Source organism: Diaphorina citri, unplaced genomic scaffold (genome assembly GCF_000475195.1).
Source record: "Diaphorina citri unplaced genomic scaffold, Diaci psyllid genome assembly version 1.1 scaffold148, whole genome shotgun sequence".
Lineage (NCBI taxonomy): Eukaryota > Metazoa > Arthropoda > Insecta > Hemiptera > Psyllidae > Diaphorina > Diaphorina citri.
The window spans coordinates 180,674-206,798 of NW_007377585.1; the positions used below are offsets into that span (position 1 = coordinate 180,674).

A 26,125-nucleotide genomic window follows, 5' to 3' on the forward strand; every position below is an offset into this window, starting at 1 on the left:
AACAGTAGAGTTCAAAAAGAAAATATTTGGAAAGATGTAGAAAGTAGAAAAAGAAATAATAAAAGTTGGAAAAGCTATGTTGGAACTGTTGTGTGTCTTTTTGATAAGCTGATAAGTGATTTCTGATGGATTGGGACTAGAGATCTCCTGCAGAATATACATTCAAAACCTTCAGTATGTTTATTAAGTTCAACGTCAATTACCTACTTAGATTAGAATAGTACAGAAATAATATAATTTGCTTAAAATAAAATGACAAGTCCTTGTGGTGAGGATGTAGTGCCAGTTGTAGAGGAACAAAATATTTCAGAGACAAGTGATAGCAATGCTGACAGTATCTACGAGAGGATACAAGTGTCCAAGAGTCTGTCCAAATCTCAGTCAGCTGACAACAATGATAGTTTCTTGTCAGATGTCTTCAAAACTATGTCCAGATCATCATCTACTACAGAAGAACGGTGGCCTCATCTCATTGTTACACAGAGATTCAAGGAGTATGAACAGAGCCTTAATAAATGTAAGCATCAGTTTTGCTAAGTTAGAGCAAGTAGTAATAGAATGAGAGGACAGAAAAAAAATATATATAGGTATGTATAATAATGAAAATTCCTGAGTGCCTATGCCTAGAATCATTTGTCAAAGTCCTCCCTCCCATCTTAATATAGTACCTATTATAAAGTAGTAAATTTAGTCTCTAAAAGTCAAATGTGGAATATCTAGCCCCATTAGCTGAACAGTTTAAATTTATTCTGGAACAGCAACAGGTAGGAAATTAATAATATTTTGGTTTCAAAACACTAATGGATTATTGTGTCTTTAAAATGTTATCCTCTTGTATGAAAGCTTTCTTTTACATCAGGTAAATAATACCTATGTAATTTATTTAATGTAATTACTTAGTTCGGCAAGTTGATATTTTCATAAGTACCTACTTACCTACTGAAGTAAATAATTTAATGAGTAGATTTCTAAAATTCTAACTGTAGGTACCTACCCAATCAGGTAAGTCAAATCCTACCTGTAGGTACCCAATCAGGTAATAAAATAATACCTATCATCCAGAACCAAGAATTCTCCAGATGGTCAAGAAACTCTTAAGTAACACCAAAACGAGCTACTTAAATTGTATAAGATGTAGACTAGAATTATTGAGAAAAAAATCTGTTTACTTCTCCATACCCTCAAGGAAGAAAAAAAAAAATGCTTCCCCTAAGTTGTGGTGAGTGAGCATAATGTAAAATGAAACTCATGACTCACTCTTTTTCAAGGGGTGACATTTATAATGGGGAGAAGGTAGGGGGAAAGTTTCATTGATTTTCCTCCTGCTCCCCCTCCCCTGCTTTATACACCCCTTATATCCCATGTTGTATGTGTTTATCTTAGGTATTGAGCAGTCTGTTCTTTTCCTGCTGTTGATAAAAGAAAACTCTTTTGCTTTCGTGGATACTTTTGTAAAGAATTTCAGGATACCTTGTTGCTTTCCTTTGAATTTTTTGTTTTGAAAAAAATATTATTTTGTAGTGTTTTACATAATTTCAATATCGGTTCTATTGTCAACTGAATTTCGCCATAAAGTTGAGCTTTTATCACTATAACTAGAGCCTCATATTACCCACAATTTGCGTTGTATAACACGGCATTTGATTACGTTATACTGTAGCTACCGAACGAGATACTTATCAAAGAAAAAAAAATGGCCTAAAATCTGGATAGAAAAACACATCTTTTCGTTCAACTTTATTTTGTATTACTTGTGAATCGTCAAGTCCAGTGTGCGATCTAGTAGAATTTATAGCTACAAAGTGGACAATGTTGGACACAGAACTTACTGGTGGTGCTCAGGATACGATTTACTTATGTAATTTCCGTGTCTCAGTAGATGGCGAGTGGCTGTGCTTAAAACAGCTTGACGATGTAGAGGTCCGGGTTCGAGACCCGCCAGAGCTGAGATCTCCTTCGCCCGAACCGCCTCTATTTGTTGGTAGGTTAAGTAAACTATGTGTTAGATCTAATTAACTATCGATATCGGAGATCACTGTGAATGTTTTCTAATGTCTTACTTAACTGAAGTAATAGAATAGAATACAATATAGTTAACTTGTTTATCCTGCTGGAATAGGACTGAAAAGTCCTTTTACCCCCGCAATCTAACCAAGGTCTTTTATATTTTGACTAGGTATTTTTGTCTTTGATAGACTATTTTTGTCCAAGAAAAATCACATCTCATTCTCTCCTCTAGCAGATGTTGCGATAGGTAATCCTAAATTTAAAATTAACCAGTCAGGTTGCTTAATCTAATCAGTTTAACTAAAACTAAAAGAACAAACGTCTGTCATTATCTGTTTCAGCTCGGAACCCCGTGATTATTGAGCGCCGCAACCTGGTGAACATATCCAAGCTCATAGTGAAGGAGCTCATTGAAACCTCGCAGAAACATGGCCGTATGCTCGACTCGGATCATATGCCTTTGCAGCACTTCTTCATTGTTCTGGAGCATGTGTTACGCCATGGCCTCAAGCCTAAGAAGGTAAGAGGAAAAACACTTTACCTTCGGGTCTGCCTCTAAAGATTCATCCTAAAGCAAAGATTTCTTTATGCCATAGAAATCTAGGCGTTTGGTGACTTGGGGAAGCTGTTCCCGAATAGTCTCCGAGCATTCTCAGATACTTGAATATGAACCTGTCTATCTGGGCCTAGTGTCTACAGTGCTAATGGCTAAATGATATATGTTCTATTTTCACATTCTAGGTAGGTACCTACTTTTAATTAAATAAAAATGCAATACAAAACATGGGTAAACAATTTGATTTGAAGAAATAAATAATAGGTAGGTAATAGGTATAAATTCGTAGAAATGTAGGTAAGTACTAATTTCTAAGTAAAGATAAGACTAGAATAGTAGTTTGCTAGGTAGTAGATAAAAGGGGAAATAAGTACAAGGGGAGACAGAGAAGGTGAGAAGTTGGAGCCTCTTTAGAATTTTATATGAATTACATAAAAATTACCCCAAGAGGTAAAAATATAAAACGGAGTTGTTTTATTCTCCTGACTTGTAAATCTTTACATGTGTAATGCCGTCCCTGGCGTCTTTCAGAATATCCAAGCTGTTGTCTAGAAATAATGTTAATGCCTAGAAAAATATACCAAGTGAATAACTAATAGTAGCGACGATGTAACACTAAAATCTACATAGAAAATTATTTAAGTGAGTACCATATATCGAGAAATATTGTTTTTCAATGAACCAATCACCACGGCACCTCCATTGGTAAACAATATGTTTCTAATTTCCAATCATTATGTATGCAAATGTTTGTTCTAATTGTATGGTCTGCACCTGGAGGTCCTGGAGTATGTGTTCGAAACTAATTTGTTGAATGTTGAATTAGCAAAATCATACCTGCATTTGATACAATGCCTGTTAAATTTGGCCTAACCGATTTATAAATTCTGTTTGTGGTTGATTCGTTTTAGTCACATAACTGATAAACTCTAGTCCAACTTCCAACAACTAACAGGTATGAGTTTATGAGTAGGTAACTAGGTACCTGTGTTTGTATAAACATGGTTTTATTTTGCTTCATTGCAGGGACTCTTGGGGCCCAAGAAGGAACTCTGGGACATTCTGCAGCTCGTGGAGAAACTAAATCCAGAAGCCTCAGATATAACTGCCAGCGTGAGGGATCTGCCAACAGTCAAGTAAATATCTTCCTCTCACTCCCTAAGAATGTAGGTACTGTAGGTAATTTGACATAATAATGTGCAATTTGTGGTGGTTTAGGTAGCAGTTTGATATCATTGGTTGGTGATACTTTGTACTGGTTCTTAGGTAGTAGTGTTTTCATAGCCTTAGTAGCTCAGGGGTAGAACGGTGAACTCGTTATCCAGGGGGCTGGGGTGTGGAGTACCATTGTAGCAGCATCATTTGCGAAGTGAATATTTGTAAAAGCTTTGCTTGAACAAATTGATTCTTAGGTAGCAGTTTTACATTTGGTATAAGTAGTATTTTTTCAGTTCTGTTTCTGACTTCGAAATCCAAGGTCTTTTCATCTCTGAGGTAATTTCACCTCCGGATAGGTAGGAAATTTGTAAGTTTCCACTCGACTGATGACCTTGAAGGAAGGGTAAAGGCCGTGTCGGTTCGTCCGTAAGTTGGTTCCCCGAGAGAAGCCATCCCAATGGTTTCCCGCGGGTTTCACCTCGTCTCCAACCCGTAGCTCTATCTGATCAGCTGTCTGGGGAGTGTGATCCAAGACTGCCAGTTGAATATTATCTCGCTGTCCGGCGAAGAACCAAATGTCGTCGAGAGATTTGAAATTGAGAGAGGCATCACGATGATCCGTGTTGAGAAGTTCGTACGCTATGCGACATATCTGAGAGGAGAATGTACATACCTGTAATTATAACCAACCAGCATTAATCGAAGAAATGCCTTATTTGGCTTTGAGTAAAAGAAATTTTAAAAAGTAGAGCAAAAATTTTGTATGGAATATCCTTTTTGGTCCTTTTGATATTCGTTTAACCTCCAAACCATTTTGACTTGGCGCCCTGCCGCGCTACTTAATTTCATGATATTGACTTGTACAATGTGTGAATAATCCCGTAAAAATAACTTGACAAAAGAGTTAAATGAGGAATGAGCTGTTCCCCATAGAGCATTGCGACTTCGAGATGTTACATTAAATAAAATAAAATACGTACCAAGTAGTCAGAGTGGGAAAGGAAATACAAGTCGGTTATAATTCCCAGCAGTCCAGCCGTACTATATCGCCTATCAGATGACGCAGCCTCCACTGTGCTTGCGTCACCTAGGATCGTATACGCCGGATATTTCTGCCGTATCTCCATTATAACGCCTTTCTCGTCCGTAGCGACGTAAACTTTCCTCTCCGTGACGTTCACTTGTAACGACAGTTGTGCGTAATATTCTTCGACGTGTCGCATATATTCGTGTATCGGATGAGGTGCTGCTTCGCTGCCTTTGTCTGTGCGCCGGATGTGAACGCCTACTACTGGATGAGAGAAGCCTATCTGCTGAGCGTGATGGGAGAGCATGGCTCGGACTTTGGCATTTGGTTTGAAAATGTACTTGACGATCTGTCCCACCTGAAAGCAAAAACGGACTTCGTGCTTAAAAAGTTAGAAATATGACTTGTAGTAATGGTGAAGTCCAATAACAGTTATGTAATTGTAAAAAACATCATATGTAGAATTTTGTGAAGCAATGAGCTTTTTTGAAGTTGAAAGCAAATTGAAAGGCTTTACACCCAAAGGGGAAGTATACCTTTTCACATCTAGTTGATGGGGGACATTGTACGAAATAGTCATGTTATATTATAACACATACTTTTAAATCCTAGAGAGCTCAGCTCTTTTATCATTACAAAGTACACTTACCCACCATACTATGGGTTCTCCATGAATCAACTCTTGGGCAATATCTTGAGGCACAGCCCGGGGTATGAACCCAGGACCCGATAGACTGTAGGTTTGTGAGGCAAGCTTGATAATTTGCTTGTCAGGCTTGTGGTCAGGCCAATAGATCACACTACCTTCAGTTGCTGTTCTGCAAATAAGGGTCACAATAAAATTGCAGAGGCAACTAGTAGATAGATTTGTGTCGTCTCTAAAAAAAAATCCCTACCCCTGGAATTTCGGTGATTTAATTACCTACCCATAGTGAGGACCTTAGAGAGAAAGGATAGAGAAAAGAGGAACATTGGATAGACGGAAATGGAGGAGTAGAATACGAGATGGAAACGGCGACCCCAAATAGAATTGAGATAAGGTAGAGTAATAATTATGTCCATGAGTTATAAAAAAATAACTACTTTGTCTAGTGGACTACTAATCATTGAGTCAGATCCTAAATGTAACTAACTAAATCTTTAACTTCCTATAATGTGGGTTGGCAGTGGCGTAGCGTGGTCTAAATTCAAGTGTAGGGCCTTGTAGGGCTCATGCACAGGTCTACCAAGTCCCATCACAGTAGGTACATGCCATTAATATTTATGGGCATTAGAGTGAACTTTTGAGTTGTATGGCCGCCATACACGCCATACATACACGCTACGCCACTGTGGGTTGGGGAATTTTCAGACAAGTGAAATTTTGAGACACCAACTTTGGTCTCAAATGACATGCTCATGGACTACGAAGAGCAGAACCATGTCATTTGAGAACATTAAATTTGGCGGTTCAAAATTATTCTAGTCTCGAAATCACCCCACTCCATTCTAGTTGTACTCGTACATGCATATTTTCAACTTGTTGTTTCATTACAATTGGTAGGTAGGTAGATATAGGTATGTTTTATTTGGTATCATTTTTTTTTTTTTTTTTTTTTTTTTTTTTTTTAGCGGAGCTATACTAGTAATGAAAGTATTGCAATCGGTCCAATTTTTTTACAAAGAATTTCTTATCCTAAGCTTAATCTAAACTTCTAAGACTTCATCAGTAAATGGGTTTCTTCAATTAAATTGATCCCAAGGGCAAAGAACCTAAACCCTTGACAAATGGAAAGTGTCTGAAGAAATGTGATGTGTTCCAATCCACTCAAATACCACATGATTTCTGACTACCTGCAAGTCTGACTCAGAGGTTCAAACATTTCCTCCCATCCCCCACTGTGATAGTTCCATCCAGTCGAGTCTAGTACGAGGGTACGATTAGTAGCATAAGCTATGATGAGACAATAGGTGACATGGTGCAGCTGACATCCAAACCCACAGGCCCAGTTGATTTGGCAGGATACCTGTGGAGATAAGGACAAAGGAGGGCCTGAGTTTGGTCTCATTGAAAAAACGGACCCGCTCATTTCTGGGACCCCAAATTTCAAGGATCGAGGTTTTCAGGGGTGGCAAGTATTTTCTCGAACACCCTGTATATGCTGATGGCTAAATACTGAAGTTACTTAACAAACAGCTATTGTCAGATAACAAAGGATTTTTGAACCATCTGACTGCGAACTGTAAAACACGTCATAAGCCAAAATAGCCAAAACAAAGAAAATAAGCCAAAGTAGCCAAAACAAAGAAAATAAGCCAAAATAGCCAAAACAATGAAAATAAGCCAAAGTAGCCAAAACAAAGAAAATAAGCCAAAATAGCCAAAACAAAGAGCATCCAAAGAGGATGCTCTTTGTTATGGAGGTATGATATAGTTTCGTTTAGACTTGTGGTTGTACCTCAAACCTAACCTACCTTACGCGCCGTTTTACAATCTCTTGGATTCTGAATGTGCCGAAGTCTTGCTTGTACCAATTCCCCAAGGCGTCTGTTCTGTCTTTCAGCCAGTGTGTCACCACCTGCCAGGGTTCCCAATTCTTCCATGTCCGTCATCAGGGATCTTTTGAACTGTGACGTCAAATCTAATATTTTATCCACATCGACTGCGTTTGATTTCTTCAGTTTCCTCACCTCAGACTGGACATAGAACCAAAATTCTTCGATGTTGTTCAAGATGTGTCGGTGTTTACTGGCGTAGGGTTTGTTTGTTTTTAGATCGAGGACGTTTGGGTTTTTGTAGAATTCTGAAACAAAGGTCTTGTTTTAGAAGTTTTTTCTTCAGAACTCCTTGAATGTTTGAAGGAATATTTATCGTGTTTGCTTTCAAAGCTACAGCAAGGTGCTTCTGCATACTTTTCACTCAAAAGTATACCTACACTAAACGCCTACGTACCAAGTGTGATTTTGAATTGAATTTTTTGAACATTCCGGATTTTGTTTCCCGGAAGTACTTGCGTATTTCTGAAAATTTCCATTGAACATTAGATACCTATTAGTGCTTTATTTAGACTGTCAAAGTAGGACATGTAGTCCCTTTATCTCACACATAAAAACTAAAAACACACTATAACATTGGAAATCCAATGAATAATCTCAGATATTCTCTCAGTATTTTTATCCCATAAAGCTTGTCATTAATAGGTGATTCACCTGTTCATAAAAAATGTGAAGGCACGAAATAATGGTTTTTTCCAGCAATATGCTGAAAATCGATCTGTTAAATAAATGGAACGACGATACAGGATTGTTTGTATGCTGTTAATGTTTACATTATTATAACCCTTGTCGAGTTGGAGAGTGTTTAAACAGTACGTTTCGTAATAAAAGAAATAGAACAACAGAGTAATTGTGAAAGTATTGAATATTTGGAGAGACAGTATCGACCTCTCCCCAGCCGACTCGACCTCAGCTCAAAAGCAATCACGCTAGGGCTGATTGAAAGGCTGGTGAAGAGAGCCAACCCCGTCTGAACACGGGGAAAGACGAAGGAAAAGGAGAAGAGGCAGTATCAACCTATTAAGATAGAAGCAATAAAAATGGCAAAGAAATATATAATATAAACTCTATTTCAATTATGTAGAATAATTGTTGATAGCGGAAATTGTAGACATCCAAAAAGCAGTTACCTTGGTGAAATCCGTTTGCAACATGATTCGCATCAACCATCTTATTCACCTGTGGATTTATTTCAACGCATTGTCTTACTGTTTGCTGGAATAGGAAAAGCAAATACACTAACCACAAAGTCATGAATAAGATCATAGCCGGCAGTATTGTGTGCTTCAAGGTGGTAAAAGCCCTTCTGGAGAAAACCATTGCTGACACAGTTTATTTACCCGATCGTAAATTTTATCGTGAAAAGTAACATTTAAGTACCTAGATGCTTAATTCGCACAAGTAAAAACTTTGATCCGTTTCGAACACATGATAACTACATCACACCGTGTCACTTTACGTGGCAGATAGAAAAATAGAACTGAAAGCAATCATATAAATGATTATCGGTAAAAAAATATTAAAAAAACGCGAGTAAAAATACCTATTATTGTACCGGTACTGTAAAGTAGATAGGTAGACACACAAACTGAGTTATCTGAAATGTAGGTAGACGATAACATATATCTAGTTATCAACAACTGTCACTAATAATGTGTAAGTGCCATATGAGAGTGCAGTATTGAGATACAGTAGTGCTCAGAAGTATTTAGATGATTCGTTTTTTTTTTTTTTTTTTTTTTTTTTTAAATTTTTTTTATTTTTATAAAAAAACAAAATTTTCCTTTTAGTCCTTCCTTCCTTTATTATTCCAAATTTCTTCCATATCGATGAAAAATCACAATCTTCCTTATAGCCAGCTTATAATACACCTAAAGACATTTTATTGACGTGTGTCAAAATTTGGAACACTTCCACCTAACATATGGTTTCAGGGGAAAATAAGAAAGTGGAATGTTCAAAATTAAATGATTCAAAATACTTTTGAACATTCCACTTTCTCATTTTCCCCTGATACCATATGTTAGGTGGAAGTGTTCCAAATTTCGACACACGTTAATAAAATGTCTTTAGGTGTATTATAAGCTGGCTATAAGGAAGATTGTGATTTTTCATCGATATGGAAGAAATTTGGAATAATAAAGGAAGGAAGGACTAAAAAACGAATCGTCAAAATACTTCTGAGCGCTACTGTACTTGCATTAGAGTATTAACGTAACATTTCAACATTTTCGAAATTTGTCATGGCTGAAAAATTGTGTGTGTTTTTGCGGAAAAAATGGTGTAAAGAAAAAAAAAAATGCTACGGTATGTACTATGTAGTGCACATTTCTCGTGACGATTTTATTTGAGAATAACTCATTCCTTAAAAAATGATTAGCACCCTCGTGCGAACTTCCGATGTCTCAAAAAGCCAAACTCGGAAGTGCTGGGTTTGAATCCCGGCCAGGACGGAAATTTTCTGTAAAAGCGAAAGCGGTTCCAAGGTACAATCTTTTTAAAAATTATTGAATAAAAAATATATACCTATTAAATAAAAAATGTATAAAAAAAATTAATAAAAAAAGTTTACGTTTATTTTATTTTCAGAACTCACATGGGTCGTGCCCGGGCTTGGCTACGGCTAGCACTCATGCAGAAGAAGTTAGCAGACTACCTACAAGTACTAGTGGATCATAGAGATGATATTCTGGTCGAATACTTTGAAACAGACGCCCTGCTAATGAGTGACGAAGCCATTGTTATTCTCGGTGAGTAACCTGGAGATTCGAAGCAATTGAGGAGCAGAATGGAAAAAGGGCCCTTGGGACAAATCGTTGTTTTGAGATATAGGGCTTTAAAGTTTTTGAACCGAAATAACAAATTTGGCTGTGAAAATGAAGTTTGAGCAGTTCATTAGGAATGATATTTGTTTTGTTTTAAATAATTTAACGCAATAAAAAAACAATATTCACAAAGTCTTATACAAGAAATATTAGTTTTAAAAAAGCTCTTTGGAGGCCCTTTTTCCGTTCACTGGCCTTTTTTCCATTCTCGAGGTCCTTTTCCCTTATAAAAATACTGATAAGTTCTTATCAGATAGATATGGGCAAGCAATCATCACTGTCAGTAGATTCTGAATGTTCTTCCACTACAAAATCACTTAGTTCTGACTCTGAATTATTATTATTTAAGTGTGACATTTTACATTATTTAAGACTAAAATCACAAAACTAATAAAAATACACCTCTTGAACAAATGGTAGGTTCCGAAAAATGATGTTTTTTGAAAAATCATTTTTTTTTATTTTGATTACCAAAAACCAGCTGATATGACTTTACTAAAACAGCTGTCCTGACCACTAGGATGAAGATAGCAACATGAAATTTGGTGTGCACATTCTCAAGAGTATAAGGAAGCTAAAAATGCAGAGAACGGAAAAAGGGCCTGTGGGCCCACAGGCCCTTTTTCCAATCTGCTCCTCAATTGGTTCATTTTAAATTTTTCAGCCAATCAGATTGTTTGATCAAAGAGTGAAATTTTAAACCAAGTTTAAATTCAAATTGTGGTACTGTAAGCGCTAGATCATGGATTCGATTCCGGCCAGTTGTGAATTTTATCCTCAACAGATAAGATTTGCTCTCAGAACGGCTGGATTTCCCCTACTGTCCTCCGATTTTGGGACGATAAGACCTCCAATGTTACAGTTCCCTCTATTAAACTTCTTGAACATGGCCTTGTAGCTTAGAGTGTAAATAAATAAATAAAATAAACTTCTTGAAAAAAAGTAACGCTGGTCATAAAAAGATCATTTTATTTTCAGGCAAACTCCTCAGTCTGAACGTGATTGATTGCAACCTGTGCGTGAAGGAGGAAGACTTGGACTGTCAACAAGGTGTCATCGATTTTTCCCTCTATCTGAGATCTGCATGCTACCACGACCATCCTGAGGAAGTAACTTCACAAGTAGAAGATAACATGAGCTTGGTGCTAGACCAGAAGAATTATATTGAGGAGTTGAACCGACATCTCAAGTGAGTAGAAAGCAAAGAGCATGTCTAAAAAGACTCGGCTTTTTTCTCCGCCGTTTTTATTTCGTAGCGATGAAACAACTGCTGCATTAGACGCATGAAGTCTGTGTCGTAGCATGCCCATCCCGTAGTAGGCCCCTCATAAATTGGGTGAGAAGAGACACAATACTTCTCATTTAGGTGCTGGTTTAACACGAGAACACCAGAAAGTAACCCGTTGAAATTTTTACAAGTTCTTATCCTATTTTTCGAATAAATTTCAGTTTAAATTAGTTTGGTCTTTTCTTTTCACAGTGCTACGGTGGGTAATCTCCAGACCCAGGTTGAATCTCTAACCACCACTAACGCCCTCATGCGGGAAGATCTGTCCATTGCGGAGAAGAATCTTCGAATCCTCATCCAGGAGAATGAGAATCTCAAGAATCAGTTGGCCAATTCCTCTCAACATACGTCGAATCTATCAGTGCATGAGGTACGATTCATATTTTTACAAGGCATAAAGTCATTCCCGGGCTGGGTTTTTCGAGGACCGCTCAGAATGTCAAAAAACACCGAGACATATATCATTTTATGTATGGGGAATCTGATACACTGATACCTTTTATGCCAAATTTAATGCAATTTATGTACTGTTTTAATTGGTTTCCAATTTTCCCGGCCTTCCCTTTTGGCTGTCATAGGCCGCAACTTTAAAATATTAAATGAGAAGTTTCTAAAAGTGATCTTTTTTACGATGATCAGTTTAGGACCCTAATTTGTTTTGTTTTACTAGTCAGTGAACTATTGATCTCCCTAAGAAAATGGTTCCCTATAATCCCAATAGTTTTTAAAGCTCGTACTTAATAGTTGTTTTTTTTTTAAAAAAAAAAAAAGATGAGTGTTTCACCGCCGTTTTTTTTTCGTAGCAATGAAACAACTGCTACATTGGACGCTTGTGCTCTGTGTCGTAGCATGCCCATCCCGACTTGTAGTCTACAGATGGGCGAGAAGAGACACAATACTTCCCATTTAGGTGCTGGGTCAACACGAGAACACCAGAAAGTAACCCGTTGAAATATTTGCAATCGAAAATCGAGTACAATTTTTTGTCGATGGTGGGATTCGAACCCGGGACCTTCTGCATGGCAAGCAAGCGCATTACCACTGGCTAACTGTTTAGTTCTTCTTGTACTTTCTTTATCCAGGATAAAACTGATGCTAACAGTACTGATGCGGACTTGAAGAAAGCATTTGACGAGGAAAAGAAGCAGAGGCAAGATTTGGAGAGAGAATTGCATTTACAGGTGAGTAAAAGTAGAGTATAACCTACATACCTAATTGTATAATTGTACCCATTAACATTCAATGTACTTCACAACCCTCTGGTACCTCAGGGATGGAATTTCGGCCTTCTTTGCTCGAGAATTTGACTTGGGGGGGAAGAAACAGCTCTAGTTACACAGGTATGTCTTTGTGAATAACCTCGATGTATAATGCATTTCCAGGTGGGGTTAAAGGCTGAAATGGAAGTAGCAATGAAGCTGCTGGAAAGGGATGTGCATCAGAAACAAGACACGATTATAGAACTAAGAAGACAACTGGAAGATATTAAAATGATCAACTTGGAAATGTACAAGAAGTTACAGGTAATATATTCCACAGTTTTCAACATAGGTTCTGGATATTACTCTGGTACCTACCTTGTTACTCGCCTCTGACCTCAGAAATACTTAGCTCAAACCCCGACCAGGGGAGATTTTTTTTTTTTTTTTTTTTTTTAATTTCCAATTTTGGATTACCTAGATTTGTCCTTTCCAACGTTATCACCCCTTAAGTATAATAAAAGCTGTATTTTCCTTTCAGAATTTGAAACGATTTCCCTTCTTCAAGATGGCATATTCCCAACACTTAATCTCTGATGGTTGGAAATGTGCCATCTTGGATTTCCAAAATGATTTATTACAGGCGCTATAACGCCACCTCTTGGTTAAACTACTTCCCATATTTTCCTTTTAAAGAGGGGAAATCGACTCAGATTCCGAAAGGAAAACACGACTAAACTCAACTTCTGATTTAGGAATGTGAAGAAGACATCAGTGAGAAAACCGAAATGGTGAGTCGTCTCCAAATGAAAACGCTCCAAATTGGAAACATCCTGACCAATCTGCAGAAGGGCAAAGCAGGGGGTCCTTCCCATACGCCTGGTACAGATACCAAGCCTAAACCTGGAGGATTACCATCCAGTCAATCCGTATCGGCTATCAGTACACTAACTCTATCTGATGAACTGAGAGCAAGAGTAGATCGCATGACGAGTGGTGGTCTGAAGAGATCTTTCGACGATCATGTCAAGATGAATAAAATAGCAGAGCATGTCAAGGATAATGTCAGTGACGTAGCAGATAATGCAACCAAGATGAATAAGACTGACAATGCCTCTGATAAGATAACTGACATGGAACATACAAGTGCAGATATGAACAAGAACAACAATACCGGAAATACAAGTGCTGAAAATAAAGGAACCTCTGATGCTAAAATAAATGCTACAGAAGCTGAAAAGAATGCAGGCAAGAAGAATTGAAACAGTGTGTCCCATGTTCAAATACAATAATGCATAATCAACAGTGATTCTATTTGTCAGTGGTGTGCGGAGATATTATGTGATACTTCAGCTGACCTAACTATGACTACTGGGGTCACCTCACATATCTCTTGCAAATCCCACTGATACGCTTTTAAATAGAAACCGATAGCTTTTTCATAGGCATTGTCTATTCGTACCAGGAATTTTACTTTGTCTTTTATTCTCATCGGTCAAACTAGGGAGTTAGTTCCTGAAAGGAATGGTATTACAACCTTGCTTCCCGTGAAGATTTTAGGAGTTTTTCTCCAAACTTGACTTTTATCTTCCAACTACAACTCTTTCGGGAATGAGCCCTATAAAGGATTGGGAATAACAAGCTCATCAACTCAGAGATGTTCTCATTTTTCCTGGTATGAATAGCCTTTACCTTTTTACTTTCATTTATAATATTCTCTACCGAAAGTTCTTCCCTGTTCACCATCATTGTTTGTCATAATTCCTGTTGGAAATGCTTCAAAGTCTTGACGTTCGCGCTTCCTCCACTAATTGTCACGTGATCATATGGCCATTTTGTTAAATTATTTGTCCCATTTCACAGGATAGCGAGAGTTCCCTCAAACATAAAACCGAACTTGTGTCTAAGCTCGAAGCCAAAGTTCAGTCCATCTCAGAAAGTTTGCATACGTTGGAACAAAAGTACGTTGAGTTATTTTATATTTTACCTTACTAACAAAGCTTTCTTTAATTTATCCAGAGTGAAAATTTATTTTTACGCATGATAATAAATCTGGTGCAGGTTTTGTACTTTTACTGTACAGGTTTTTAACAAATTGAAGAGTTTGACAGTCAAATGATTGGGGGTCCTTACTTTCCTCAGGTATTCAAATTGGGTACATGGATTTTTAACTACTTGGGGTACATGGATTATTAGATAACTTTGCTTTACTAGGTTTTATATCATTCAATAAAATTGAACAAGGAAGAATACTGGCAAACCATTCTCACCACAAGGACTTTATGTGTCATTTTAAATTGATCATTTATTTTACTCATAGTTTTAAGAATTTTATTTACTTACCCGAAACAGATATATTTTTGTATAGTTCATTTTACGAGTTTATTTTAATGTTTTGATTTTCAAACCCTATGTACTGTCCCGAGGGAAAAAGGGTTTTAATCGATAGGTTGCCCCCAGGGCCTGGGTTTGTTGCCAAATCCAATTCATGGAAGTAACAACATGGGTTCGTGGTTTTTACCCACAATAGATGTAAAACGTAGTAATGCTTCTTTCATTTATAAGATTATAAGACTGATCCAATAAGTACTGATTTTGTAGACAGTGAGATGGAAGTTGGTACTGATTATGTGATCTATCTCAATTTTGTTAGACATCTCGATTTTCAGGAAATATTCCTAATTTTTTGCATGTTATTGACGATTTTTAAAGTATTTCATGTTACTTAATAAAATATGATATTTATGGGCCTCATATTTCATATCTAATTATATGAGTATTAAATTTCATGAATACAATATTTACCGCTACTTATATTACATTATGCAACTTTTATCAATGTTTTTATTACATTCTATGCCATTCTTTTACAATTTAAAGCCTTAATTTGCAACGAAAATCTTTCCCTACCATTCTGAACATGATTAATAAGGTTTTATTTATTTGATTTTATTTTAATTTCCACTATTTTTGGTTTTATTATTTTTTATATTGTTTGCCATTATTTTTCCTCGTTCTTCTTTTCCTTCAATGTGATGATTCGCAACTTTTTCCTCCGGTTTTAGAAAGGTTCTTAGAAAATGAGAACGAAAATCTAGAATAATTTAACAAAAGTCTTTTGTTTTTTTACTTTTTCTCTTATTGATATGTATGAAAACGGCTACTTTCTCTGTGGCGTATAATATCCCTTAGTCGTGCTGTCAAACTGTTTTGACTTGGCGAGGCGGAGCTCTACCGTATTCCTTAATTCAAAGGTACCCAATATAATTTCGCTCATCAAATGAATTTTATTCTTTAGAAGAAAAGTATCGAATAAGCATTATTAAAATCAAAATGTTATTAAATTGTTTTTCACCCCATAGAAAGTTGCGATTCATCAACTTTGAAACTGTTGGAAATTTCTATATTATTATTTATTCTAATTTTATTATTTTCTTAACACCCTCTCCTTTTCCTGTTTTATTTATTTTGTTTATTTTTCCCCCTCCACAACCTCAGTTACCAAACATGTCAGAATGAGAAGGCTCACATATTGGAAACACTCAAGAAAGGCCACTCTCAATTGAGTGAAGAAAGTAACAAGAACAATCAGCTCGAGCTGGAAATGAAATCGGAAATGTCCAAGCGACTGTCTATTGAAGAGAATTATCATAAGGATCGGGACAAACTGAAACAACTCACCGCAGAGATAGCACAACTGAAAGCTGTTAATAATGTAAGTAAAGGAATTAGATGTGTAAGTCAAGGCAATAAATAGTATTGTAAGTCAAGGGATTAAATAAGGTAATAATTGAATTGAAATCAGGGCGAGAAGAGACGCAATACTTCCCATTGAGGTGCTGGGTCTACACAAGAACGCCAGAAAATAACCCGTTGAATTATTTGCAATCGAAAAATGAGTTCAATTTTTTGTCGATGGTGGGGATCGAACCCGGGACCTTCTGCGTGGCAAGCAAGTGCGTTGTCACTGGGCTAACCGTGTCCCCATTAATTGACTATCTTCATTTTCTTCTTGAACGTCTCGGTTCCCTAGTCCTACCTCACTCTACAAGAAGAACATCACAAGCTCCAGGACAAGTATAAGGAGTCTGAGCTGGCTCTGGAAGAGCTAGGAGCTCAACTGAGCAAGTCCAAGCTACAAGTGTCCGACCTTATGGAAGAGCATCAGATAGCTAAACGGGCGACCGAAGCTCAATGGGCGAAGGATAAGGAAGCCATAACGTGCCGGGCATGTGATAAGGAGTTTACTGTTACCAGACGCAGGGTGAGTTGTAGAGATATGTAATGAGTGAGTGAGGGTGCAAGTGAGTTGTAACAAATAACGAACTACTCTTTTCAGTGGACTTCGTGGTCCTTGAGTCAGATCCTAAAACAAGTAACTCCCTCTTCAACTCACTGTAGGCAAGTAGGTGTAGGGAGTTAGGTTGACTCATTGACTGAGTACTCGGAGTAGTCTACTGAAAAGAGTCGTTCTTTTCTATAACTCTTTCACTCTTTAGTAATCTCTTCCTAAGTTCGTTCAATTTTCCTTAATTATTTTACTTTCGTCCGTAACATAAAGCTGTGTCCACACATAGTCGATGGCCGTCGATCGATGTCGACTGAAACCGTCCACAATGCTTCGACAACATAAATATATTCACCTCGCCGATTTATGGCCTTCGACTGTGTGTGGACGCATATTAAGGTGGTGGATTATTAACAGGAGTATAAAATAAAACCCTCCTTGAACAGAATCTGCACTCCTATCGTGTCCTATGTGTTTTAAAGTTAAGCAACGTTGAGATTGGTTGGTAACTTGTTATCCGGATGGGTGACTATTTGGGCTGTTGCGTACTGCTGGCTTTTCCCGGCTCTACTCAGGCTGGGTAAAGTTTGTTAATGTTAGTAGGTGGCTAACTTGTCGCCGAATGAAGAGTAAAATCCGAGTCACTTCTCTTCTTTTTCTTCGCCTTTTCCCGTGTACAGACAGCGTTTTTCGTCAGCCCTAACTAGAGTAAAATCGTAGTCACTAAAAAACTTATTATTTCCACTTTATACATGATTACGAAGTCTGATTTTGCTATTTCATTTCCAGCACCATTGTCGGAACTGCGGTGAGATATTCTGCAACATGTGTTCAGACAATAAGATGGCGCTGCCATCAGCAGCTAAACCAGTACGTGTATGTGACGAGTGCAATGTTAAACTCGTGGAAAAACTCACCGTCGTCAATTCTTAGTAAAGGGACTTTTCAGTTTGACACTGAAACAAAATGCCTTGAAAACACAATCCAAGGAGGGCTCCTAATTCCCTGAAATTCCCTCAGTATTCAAGGAGTATGGTTTAAAAAGTAAGGTATTGTAATGAAATAACAAGCAGATCTGATGTCATCTACAGACCCGACTTCGAAATAAAACGAAACGCATGCTCCTTGAAGTCAATAGTAGAAAGTACATCGCTTTAGATTGTAGAACACGAAAACTTTACCTCACCTTAATTAATTTTTAAGGCGACCTTTTTTCTAGTGGATTTGGGAATCTGTCTAGTACAAACACGAGCCACCCCTAGAAAACTCAATTAGCTTGTACTTCATATCTTTATAATATACTGTAAAAAGAATTTTAATTGTGTTAAACAGCGTTCCCCGCTTAATACACTACGCTAAATTGTATGACTTGACTTGGACTCGAACCACCAACCTCCAGATCCAGAGTCCACCGCGCTAACCACTGCACCAGTGAGGTTGGTTTTATAATATGTATACTGTAGCTAAAATATCAATGAGTATGTAACTTCGTCACCCCCTTTAGGGTGATTCTTCATTATTCTGTGATAACTAGGCTTGCCAAACGTCCCGAATTGGCCGGGACAGTCCCGAATTTCAGGGGGTGTCCCGGCGTCCCGTTTAGTTTTTCATTTTGGGGCGTTTTGTCCCGAATATCCGTTTTTGTCCCAGAAAAAATTCGGGACGCGTTTTTTAACTTTAAAATTAGGTACCTCTATAAATCAGAATTTGTTCTTAACTTGTTTAAATTTGTCATGCTTTCATCAGTTTGCTCTTCCACTTTGCTAAACCTTTATAAACAAGAAAATGTTGTATTAAACCGCCTTAAACGAAAAAAATGAGCTGGTCCCTTGGATTCTCGTTATCACCTATCGTACCTATGTACATATCGTACCTATGTGATTTCGCGATTATGTTCGCGGATTTCGCGATTATGGTCGCGGATTTGGCGATTTTGTTCGCGGATTTCACGATTATGTTCCCGGATTTCGTGATTATGTTCGCGGATTTGGCAATTTTGTTCGCGGATTTGGCGATTATGTTCGCGGATTTCGCGATTTTGTTCGCGGCGATTTTGTTCGCGGATTTGGCGATCATGGTCGCGGATTTGGCGATTTTGTTCGCGGATTTTGCGATTATGTTCGCGGATTTGGCAATTATGTTCGCGGATTCGCATCCCGAATAAATTTTGGATATTTGGCAAGCCTAGTGATAACCAACTCCCTCAAACTTTCAATATTAAGTAGATTTCTCACAGCTTGGTATGAACCTTCGATAACCAACTCCCTCAAACTTTCAATATTAAGTAGATTTCTCACAGCTTGGTATGAACCTTCTATTTAGTCATTCAAGAGTTAGCTACATTTTTCCTTTCCCAACGATAACCATATTTACTAGTTGGAAAAACAAGTTCTTTTCAGCAAATACCCCTAACCTCTCCTCTCTTGTTTTGTGTAATTTTGTTGATCTCTGTGCCTTGATAGATAATATTTGAATTTGTTTTGTATGATAATGTAGTTTTTCGGTGTTCCATTAGTATAGTATAGCTACCTTTAATGGTATTTTACGGGATAAGCCTGGAGAGTGGGTAAACCTATGATATCCCTCTACTATTACCGAGAAATGAGGGCATATTCCCCCTTCTATATTATAAGGTTTTATCAGGAAATCCTAGGTTTACCTACGGCCCGGGTTTATCCCATAACAGTTACACATTGGAAATTTCAAGCGATCAAACGCTGAAATATGTATGTTTGCACTGGAGCAATATATCACCATTATAACGAATTCGGGCCTTGGATATTCAAGTAAAATACACCGGGTTGGATAAATAAAATCCAAATATTTATTTACATTGCTTTAAAATACTTACCTACCTACTAGTAATCAAATGTATCTCAAATGAATGTTTTGTTTCCAAATAATTATTGAAATACTGCCAGAGCTCACTGCTCATTTTCTGTGTGGTATTTGAATGTCTATTATATGTATTTGGATGGAGGTACGAAATCTCTTTGAAATTTTATTATTAGACTATTATACGTATTATTTTATTCATAGAACCATGTATTGTATGTTAAATATAAATTTTTACTCCAAATTATATATAAAATTATGTACCCATTAATAAAATAATTAATTAGGTATATCTTCCGATTGTTTACTTTTTTTATTGTTATTATTCATAGCACCCTAGCCTAGATGTGATAACTTCATTCTCAACCTTGGTTGAGATTTTGACCACAATAATAACAGTCTACTGTTGGGGTAAAGGGGTGTTCCTTGCGACTTCGAGCAGTATAATTGAGGGCTATTATTTTTAATCACTATTATTTTATTGAAAAAAAAAATGACTGAACTTTCATGGGGTGGATTCTTCATGTAGGGGTGGGAAAAAGGACTTCATGAAACTACATGCTCCCCGAATTACAAATACTTCCGGTGTCCACTCAACCAGGGTGGACGCTTTTGGCGAATACTAAGACAGTAATCGCATAGGTACTAGTACCTACTTTATTAGTTCATTCTTGTAGGTAGGTTCATACCTACTCACTTCCTAGTTTTGTGCAATCATATACCTATGACAAGTAGTTGAATGAGGCTATAGATTTGACATGGTATCACCTCACCTAGTCTCTATTCTATCTATTGTGAAATCTGCCAAAGTTTACATTGTGAATCATAATCCTCAAGATTACTATTGGAATGAATCACCATTGATTTCGTTTTTTGGATTACGCCACTCTGACGTACATTGAAGGGAGTATACGTGAAGACATTTAAGAATATTGGGTTATGTAAACTTCACGCTAAGGTGTGCCAAGTTTTTATAGTGTACAATGGTTTGGTTCACATCCTACACGGTATTTTTTGTCAGAAGGGTGGTATTGGTTTCACTAGTTGGAATTTTAACTTTCTTTTAAATTTTGTAAATTTGAATGTAGTTTGTAGGTTAGACTCCGAACATTCATAGGTACATTCTAATGAATAGATGTTTTACATATTTATATTATGTTACAAGAACACAAAAAAATAGCTCAACTTGTGAGCTTCTGACAAATTTGAAAGTCAAACCCAATTCGTTGAGTGCAACATGAGCACAGTAACCAATACCTTAGTGGCCTTTCCACCTTTGTTATGTTGAAATGTAAGTCGAATGCCAAGATAATATTATAATGGCCTTGTGTATCAAACGTTTCTAACATGAAATGGTTCAAGTCTGCCACGATCATAGTTCAATTTGTGCCATTTGAATCAAAAGTGTAGCTTGCTCATGACTCATTAAAGAGTGAAAGTGTGCGCTCTATGAAGAGTGTTTGAAATAACTTATTTAGTATGCTATTTATTTATTTTGAAGTATTTGATTTAGAAAAAAGGTTGAAGTATTTGCTATGTTTTCGTGTGACCACTTAAGATAGGTACCACTAATAGACAGAGGTACCACTATCACTCAGCTACCAAGTCCAGAAATGGGTTCTTTAATTTAAAAATACGTCTTAATTTTTTAATGATTTTAAGGTTCTTTCCAATACTTTTTCCCTAACCGTTCATGATTTGAGAGAACCCTTTTACTGAACCACCTAAAAAAACGTACTGCGAAGCCTGCTGCTATAACGCTAATTTCAATGTTAATTAAAATAATTTTGCTATTATACAGGGTGACCCATATTTTGTTGATCTCTGTGCCTTGATAGATAATACCTATTTGAATTTGTTTTGTATGATAATGTAGTTTTTCGGTGTTCCATTAGTATAGTAGCTACCTTTAATGGTATTTTAGGGGATAAGCCTGGAGAGTGGGTAAACATATGATATCCCTCTACTATTACCGAGAAATGGGGGCATATTCTCCCTTCTATATTATAAGGTTTTATCAGGAAATCCTAGGTTTACCTACAGCCCGGGTTTATCCCATAACAGTTACACATTTCAAGAAATCGAACGCTGATGTATGATGTATGTTTACACTGGAGCAATATATCACCATTATAATGAATTCGGGCCTTGGATATTCAAGTAAAATACACCGGGTTGGATAAATAAAATCCAAATATTTATTTACATTGCTTTAAAATACTTACCTACCTACTAGTAATCAAATGTATCTCAAATGAATGTTTTGTTTCCAAATAATTATTGAAATACTGCCAGAGCTCACTGCTCATTTTCTGTGTGGTATTTGAATGTCTATTATATTTGGATGGAGGTACGAAATCTCTTTGAAATTTTATTATTAGACTATTATACGTATTATTTTATTCATAGAACCATGTATTGTATGGATATAACAAATTTGTCATCAATGAACATCATATGATCGATTTGTCCAATTTTAAACCTCAATCCTTTGAATTAATACATCTGTGGATATCGCCGGTCTATTTTGGACGATTTCGAGGATACAAGTGAACATTCGAATTTTTTACATTGCCTCGGTGGCTTAGTGATCAAGATGCTCGCCTGGTAATCAGAAAGGCGTGGGTTCGACCCTAGCACCCTAGCCTAGATGTGATAACTTCATTCTCAACCTTGGTTGAGATTTTGACCACAATAATAACAGTCTATACTGTTGGGGTAAAGGGGTGTTCCTTGCGACTTCGAGCAGTATAATTAAGGGCTATTATTTTTAATCACTATTATTTTATTGAAAAAAAAAAATGACTGAACTTTCATGGGGTGGATTCTTCATGTAGGGGTGGGAAAAAGGACTTCATGAAACTAATTGCTCCCCGAATTATTGTTATTCTTAGGGTGTACCACACTCGTAATACCTTCGTGCACGCACAACATTCCTGTTTCCACCTCGATTGAGACTCGAACCCAGCACCTCTAGGTTCGGTGGACGCTTTTGGCGAATAATAAGACAGTAATCGCATAAGTACTAGTACCATTGCTTCATTATTGTAGGTTCATACCTACTCACTTCCTAGTTTTGTGCAATCATAATAAAATTATGTACCTATGACAAGTAGGTGAATGAGGCTATAGATTTGACATGGTATCACCTCACCTAGTCTCTATTCTATCTATTGTGAAATCTGCCAAAGTTTACATTGTGAATCATAATCCTCAAGATTACTATTGGAATGAATCACCATTGATTTCGTTTTTTGGATTACGCCACTCTGACGTACATTGAAGGGAGTATACGTGAAGACATTTAAGAATTAAGAATATTGGGTTATGTAAACTTCACGCTAAGGTGTGCCAAGTTTTTATAGTGTACAATGGTTTGGTTCACATCCTACACGGTATTATTGTTATTCTTAGGGTGTACCACACTCGTAATACCTTCGTGCACGCACAACATTCCTGTTTCCACCTCGATTGAGACTCGAACCCAGCACCTCTAGGTTAAAAATCCGTAGCTTCATACTCTTGACCACTCAGCCAGAGACAGCCAATTATTTATTTGCATCTACATTTCAAAACGTATTTCTTCAAATACCTTCTCTTCAAGTTATTCTCTAGTGACCTTTCCACCTTTGTTATGTTGAAATGTAAGTCGAATGCCAAGATAATATTATAATGGCCTTGTATATCAAACGTTTCTAACATGAAATGGTTCAAGTCTGCCACGATCATAGTTCAATTTGTGCCATTTGAATCAAAAGTGTAGCTTGCTCATGACTCATTAAAGAGTGAAAGTGTGCGCTCTATGAAGAGTGTTTGAAATAACTTATTTAGTAGGTATGCTATTTATTTATTTTGAAGTATTTGATTTAGAAAAAAAGTTGAAGTATTTGCCATGTTTTCGTGTGACCACTTAAGATAGGTACCACTAATAGACAGAGGTACCTACCACTATCACCAAGTTACCAAGTCCAGAAATGGGTTCTTTAATTTGAAAATACGTCTTAATTTTTTAATGATTTTAAGGTTCTTTCCAATACTTTTTCCCTAACCGTTCATGTTTTGAGAGAACCCTTTTACTGAACTACCTAAAAAAACGTACTGCGAAGCCTGCTGCTATAACGCTAATTTCAATGTTAATTAAAATAATTTTGCTATTATACAGGGTGACCCAGCGTTACCTGACGGTTTTTAAAATGATGCTACACGATCAATTTTCAAGATAAAAGAGTGATATTTATATTAATCGAAAGATAACAAAATAAGGTTTACTTTTTGGGGCATTTTGTTTGTGATGGTGATCAGGTGTGGAAGACAACGCTAGCCGAAAAATCGCCCTCATTTTGAAAACAGTCTGGTTCAAAATTCGACATACTGTCTCTAGCACTTCCTGGACCATAGCACGAATTTCTCGATGAAAAGCACCAGGTCAACTCATCTAATCGAAAGATAACAAAATAAGGTTTACTTTTTGGGGCATATTGTTTGTGATGGTGATCAGGTGTGGAAGACAACGCTAGCGGAAAAATCGCCCTCATTTTGAAAACACTCAGTCTGGTTCAAAATTCGACATACTGTCTCTAGCACTTCCTGGACCATAGCACGAATTTCTCGATGAAAAGCACCAGGTCAACTCATACTTTTAAGAAATGCCACCACAGCGAAAGCACGACTACATTGTAACAAAAGCTTATTTTGTTTTGAACTCAGTGATGTTCATTTCAACAAGCTACGACAAGTTATAACAAAGTTATGGGCAAATCAAAATCGTCAGGTAACGCTGGGTCACCCTGTATATTTTAATAGTTTTATAGCCGTCCCTCTTTTACTTTTTGAATGATCCATAGTTAATCAATCCATCAGTTCGCCCAAACCATTAAGCAGACTAAATTCACTGCACCAGATGGTTGTATTTTTCCTCCCCACTTCTTTTTTTTTTTTTTTTCTTCTTCTTCTTCTTTTTTTTCTTTAGGTTTGATAGAGGGAATTGTAACTGCTAGGGTCTTGTCCCGAAATCGAAGAGAGAAGGAAGACAGGATAGAAGAAAGCCAGCCGTTCCGAGAGCGAACCTTATCCCATGAGGATAAAATCAGGCCTGGGCGGGAATCGAACCCTACCTACTATGAACTGATGGCACTTGAGAATCAGAAGATTTGTCCAGAAGTGATATGAATATGAGAATGGGTTTTGTAAAATGCTAGAACTTTAGTTCTGAATAAATAAATAATAAAGCAGACTGCGACTTTTCCCAAGAAGTTTCAAATGAAATGAATGAAGTTTATAAAGTGAAACATGAAATGTTTTCAACCTGTTCGACCTTCGAATTACAAGTCGAGTAAGATGACCACTGGCAGCTTTAAGTCTACGGACAGGTACCTATGACGTAGCGATAGTGGCAGTGAAAGTTGCAGCACATTCCTGACTTGCTAAATACTTTACCAAAGTCTTCGATCTTAACCCGCCACCATGCCAAATCTACTTTTATATCAAAGTACCTGCATACCTATAAATAGGTACTCCATATTTTTCGGTCTTGTAGTCACCCAACTTGATTTAGGTACATTCCCTTTTTAGAAGTTCCAGGGCCCTGTTCTACGAAGCAGCCTTGCACTTGGGATTTAAATTTTGCACATGAGGTGGTACAGGTAGGTACATATTTGCTTGGTTTTGGTTTGTATAGATTCTGATGAGAACTATGCAAAATCTAGCTTCTTAGAATAGTTCTAATATCCCTCGTGTTTCGAGTCTCATCTAGCTTCAAACTGAGTAATTAGGTATCTATCTACTCATACCAGTCATACCTACTGAATAGGGATGATAATAACAATAAGGCATAAATCTACGTCTAAATATGAGTTGAAACAGAGCTAACGAAGTCCATCCTTCTAGCAAGTGCTGATAATCGGGGAAATTGAATAGAACTATTTTCTGCCACGGTTAGGAATCGAATCTGTAGTCCGTATAGTTTTGGACACTAGAGAGAGAGAGAGAGCAGAGTACTAGGTACTTCTCCTCAACTTCTTACTGAAATCAAAAGTTTTCTGTTTGTGAATTCCCTTGAATACTGTTCAAGGAGTATGGTTTAAAAAGTAAGGTATTGTAATGAAATAAGCAGCTCTGATGTCATCTACAGACCCGACTTCGAAACAAAACGAAACGCATGCTCCTTGAAGACAATAGTAGAAAGTACATCGCTTTAGATTGTAGAACACAAAAACTTTACCTCACCTTGATTTTTAAGGCGACCTTTTTTCTAGTGGATTTGGGAATCTGGCTAGTACAAAGACGAGCCACCCCTAGAAAACTCAATTAGCTTGTACTTCATATCTTTATAATATACTGTAAAAAGAATTTTAATTGTGTTAAACAGCGTTCCCCGCTACGCTAAATTGTATATACTACACTACGCT

The 26,125-nt window shown here is 37.0% G+C and overlaps 2 protein-coding genes across 7 annotated transcripts; one reads left to right on the plus strand and one right to left on the minus strand.

Annotated features, from left to right (window-relative positions):
• Positions 1-27: 27 nt before the first annotated feature.
• Positions 28-26,125, plus strand: LOC103505065 (RUN and FYVE domain-containing protein 2-like). Of its 5 annotated transcripts, XR_003390329.1 has the most exons (13): positions 28-517; positions 2,349-2,527; positions 3,590-3,699; positions 9,873-10,033; positions 11,087-11,297; positions 11,589-11,766; positions 12,479-12,577; positions 12,779-12,919; positions 14,459-14,556; positions 16,094-16,310; positions 16,629-16,859; positions 17,673-17,882; positions 25,758-26,125. XR_003390329.1 is itself a non-coding variant. In XM_017442253.2 (12 exons), the coding sequence occupies exons 1-12, from the start codon at positions 253-255 to the stop codon at positions 17,814-17,816; spliced, it is 2,034 nt and encodes a 677-aa protein (XP_017297742.1). In that variant the 5' UTR covers positions 28-252; the 3' UTR covers positions 17,817-18,433. The 5 variants fall into 5 exon arrangements, 4 of the variants coding, with proteins under 4 accessions (XP_017297742.1, XP_026676255.1, XP_026676256.1 ...); XM_017442253.2 differs by lacking the exon at positions 25,758-26,125 and having other exon boundaries at positions 17,673-18,433; XM_017442254.2 differs by lacking the exons at positions 28-517; positions 25,758-26,125 and adding an exon at positions 1,363-1,981 and having other exon boundaries at positions 17,673-18,433.
• LOC103505054 (alpha-(1,6)-fucosyltransferase-like) lies at positions 2,791-8,858 on the minus strand. Of its 2 annotated transcripts, none has more exons than XM_026820457.1 (6): positions 8,527-8,858; positions 7,203-7,531; positions 6,582-6,754; positions 5,398-5,566; positions 4,702-5,106; positions 2,791-4,394 (listed from the first exon to the last, which is right to left on the minus strand). In XM_026820457.1, exons 2-6 carry the CDS (start codon positions 7,338-7,340, stop codon positions 4,047-4,049), a joined length of 1,233 nt encoding a protein of 410 aa, XP_026676258.1. In that variant the 5' UTR covers positions 7,341-7,531; positions 8,527-8,858; the 3' UTR covers positions 2,791-4,046. The 2 variants fall into 2 exon arrangements, with proteins under 2 accessions (XP_026676258.1, XP_026676257.1); XM_026820456.1 differs by having other exon boundaries at positions 8,414-8,858.

Excerpts from the sequence above, each read along its gene's own strand:
- LOC103505054 (XM_026820456.1), bottom strand. The coding sequence starts at position 8,603 with ATGGTTTTCTCCAGAAGGGCTTTTACCACCTTGAAGCACACAATACTG. Across the intron at positions 7,532-8,413 it reads TGCAAACGGATTTCACCAAG|AATTCTACAAAAACCCAAAC; the intron begins GTAACTGCTTTT and ends CCTTTGTTTCAG. Across the intron at positions 5,567-6,581 it reads CCTCTGAGTCAGACTTGCAG|AACAGCAACTGAAGGTAGTG; the intron begins GTAGTCAGAAAT and ends CCTTATTTGCAG.
- LOC103505065 (XM_017442253.2), top strand. The coding sequence starts at position 253 with ATGACAAGTCCTTGTGGTGAGGATGTAGTGCCAGTTGTAGAGGAACAA. Across the intron at positions 11,767-12,478 it reads CGAATCTATCAGTGCATGAG|GATAAAACTGATGCTAACAG; the intron begins GTACGATTCATA and ends TTCTTTATCCAG. Across the intron at positions 12,578-12,778 it reads AGAGAGAATTGCATTTACAG|GTGGGGTTAAAGGCTGAAAT; the intron begins GTGAGTAAAAGT and ends ATGCATTTCCAG.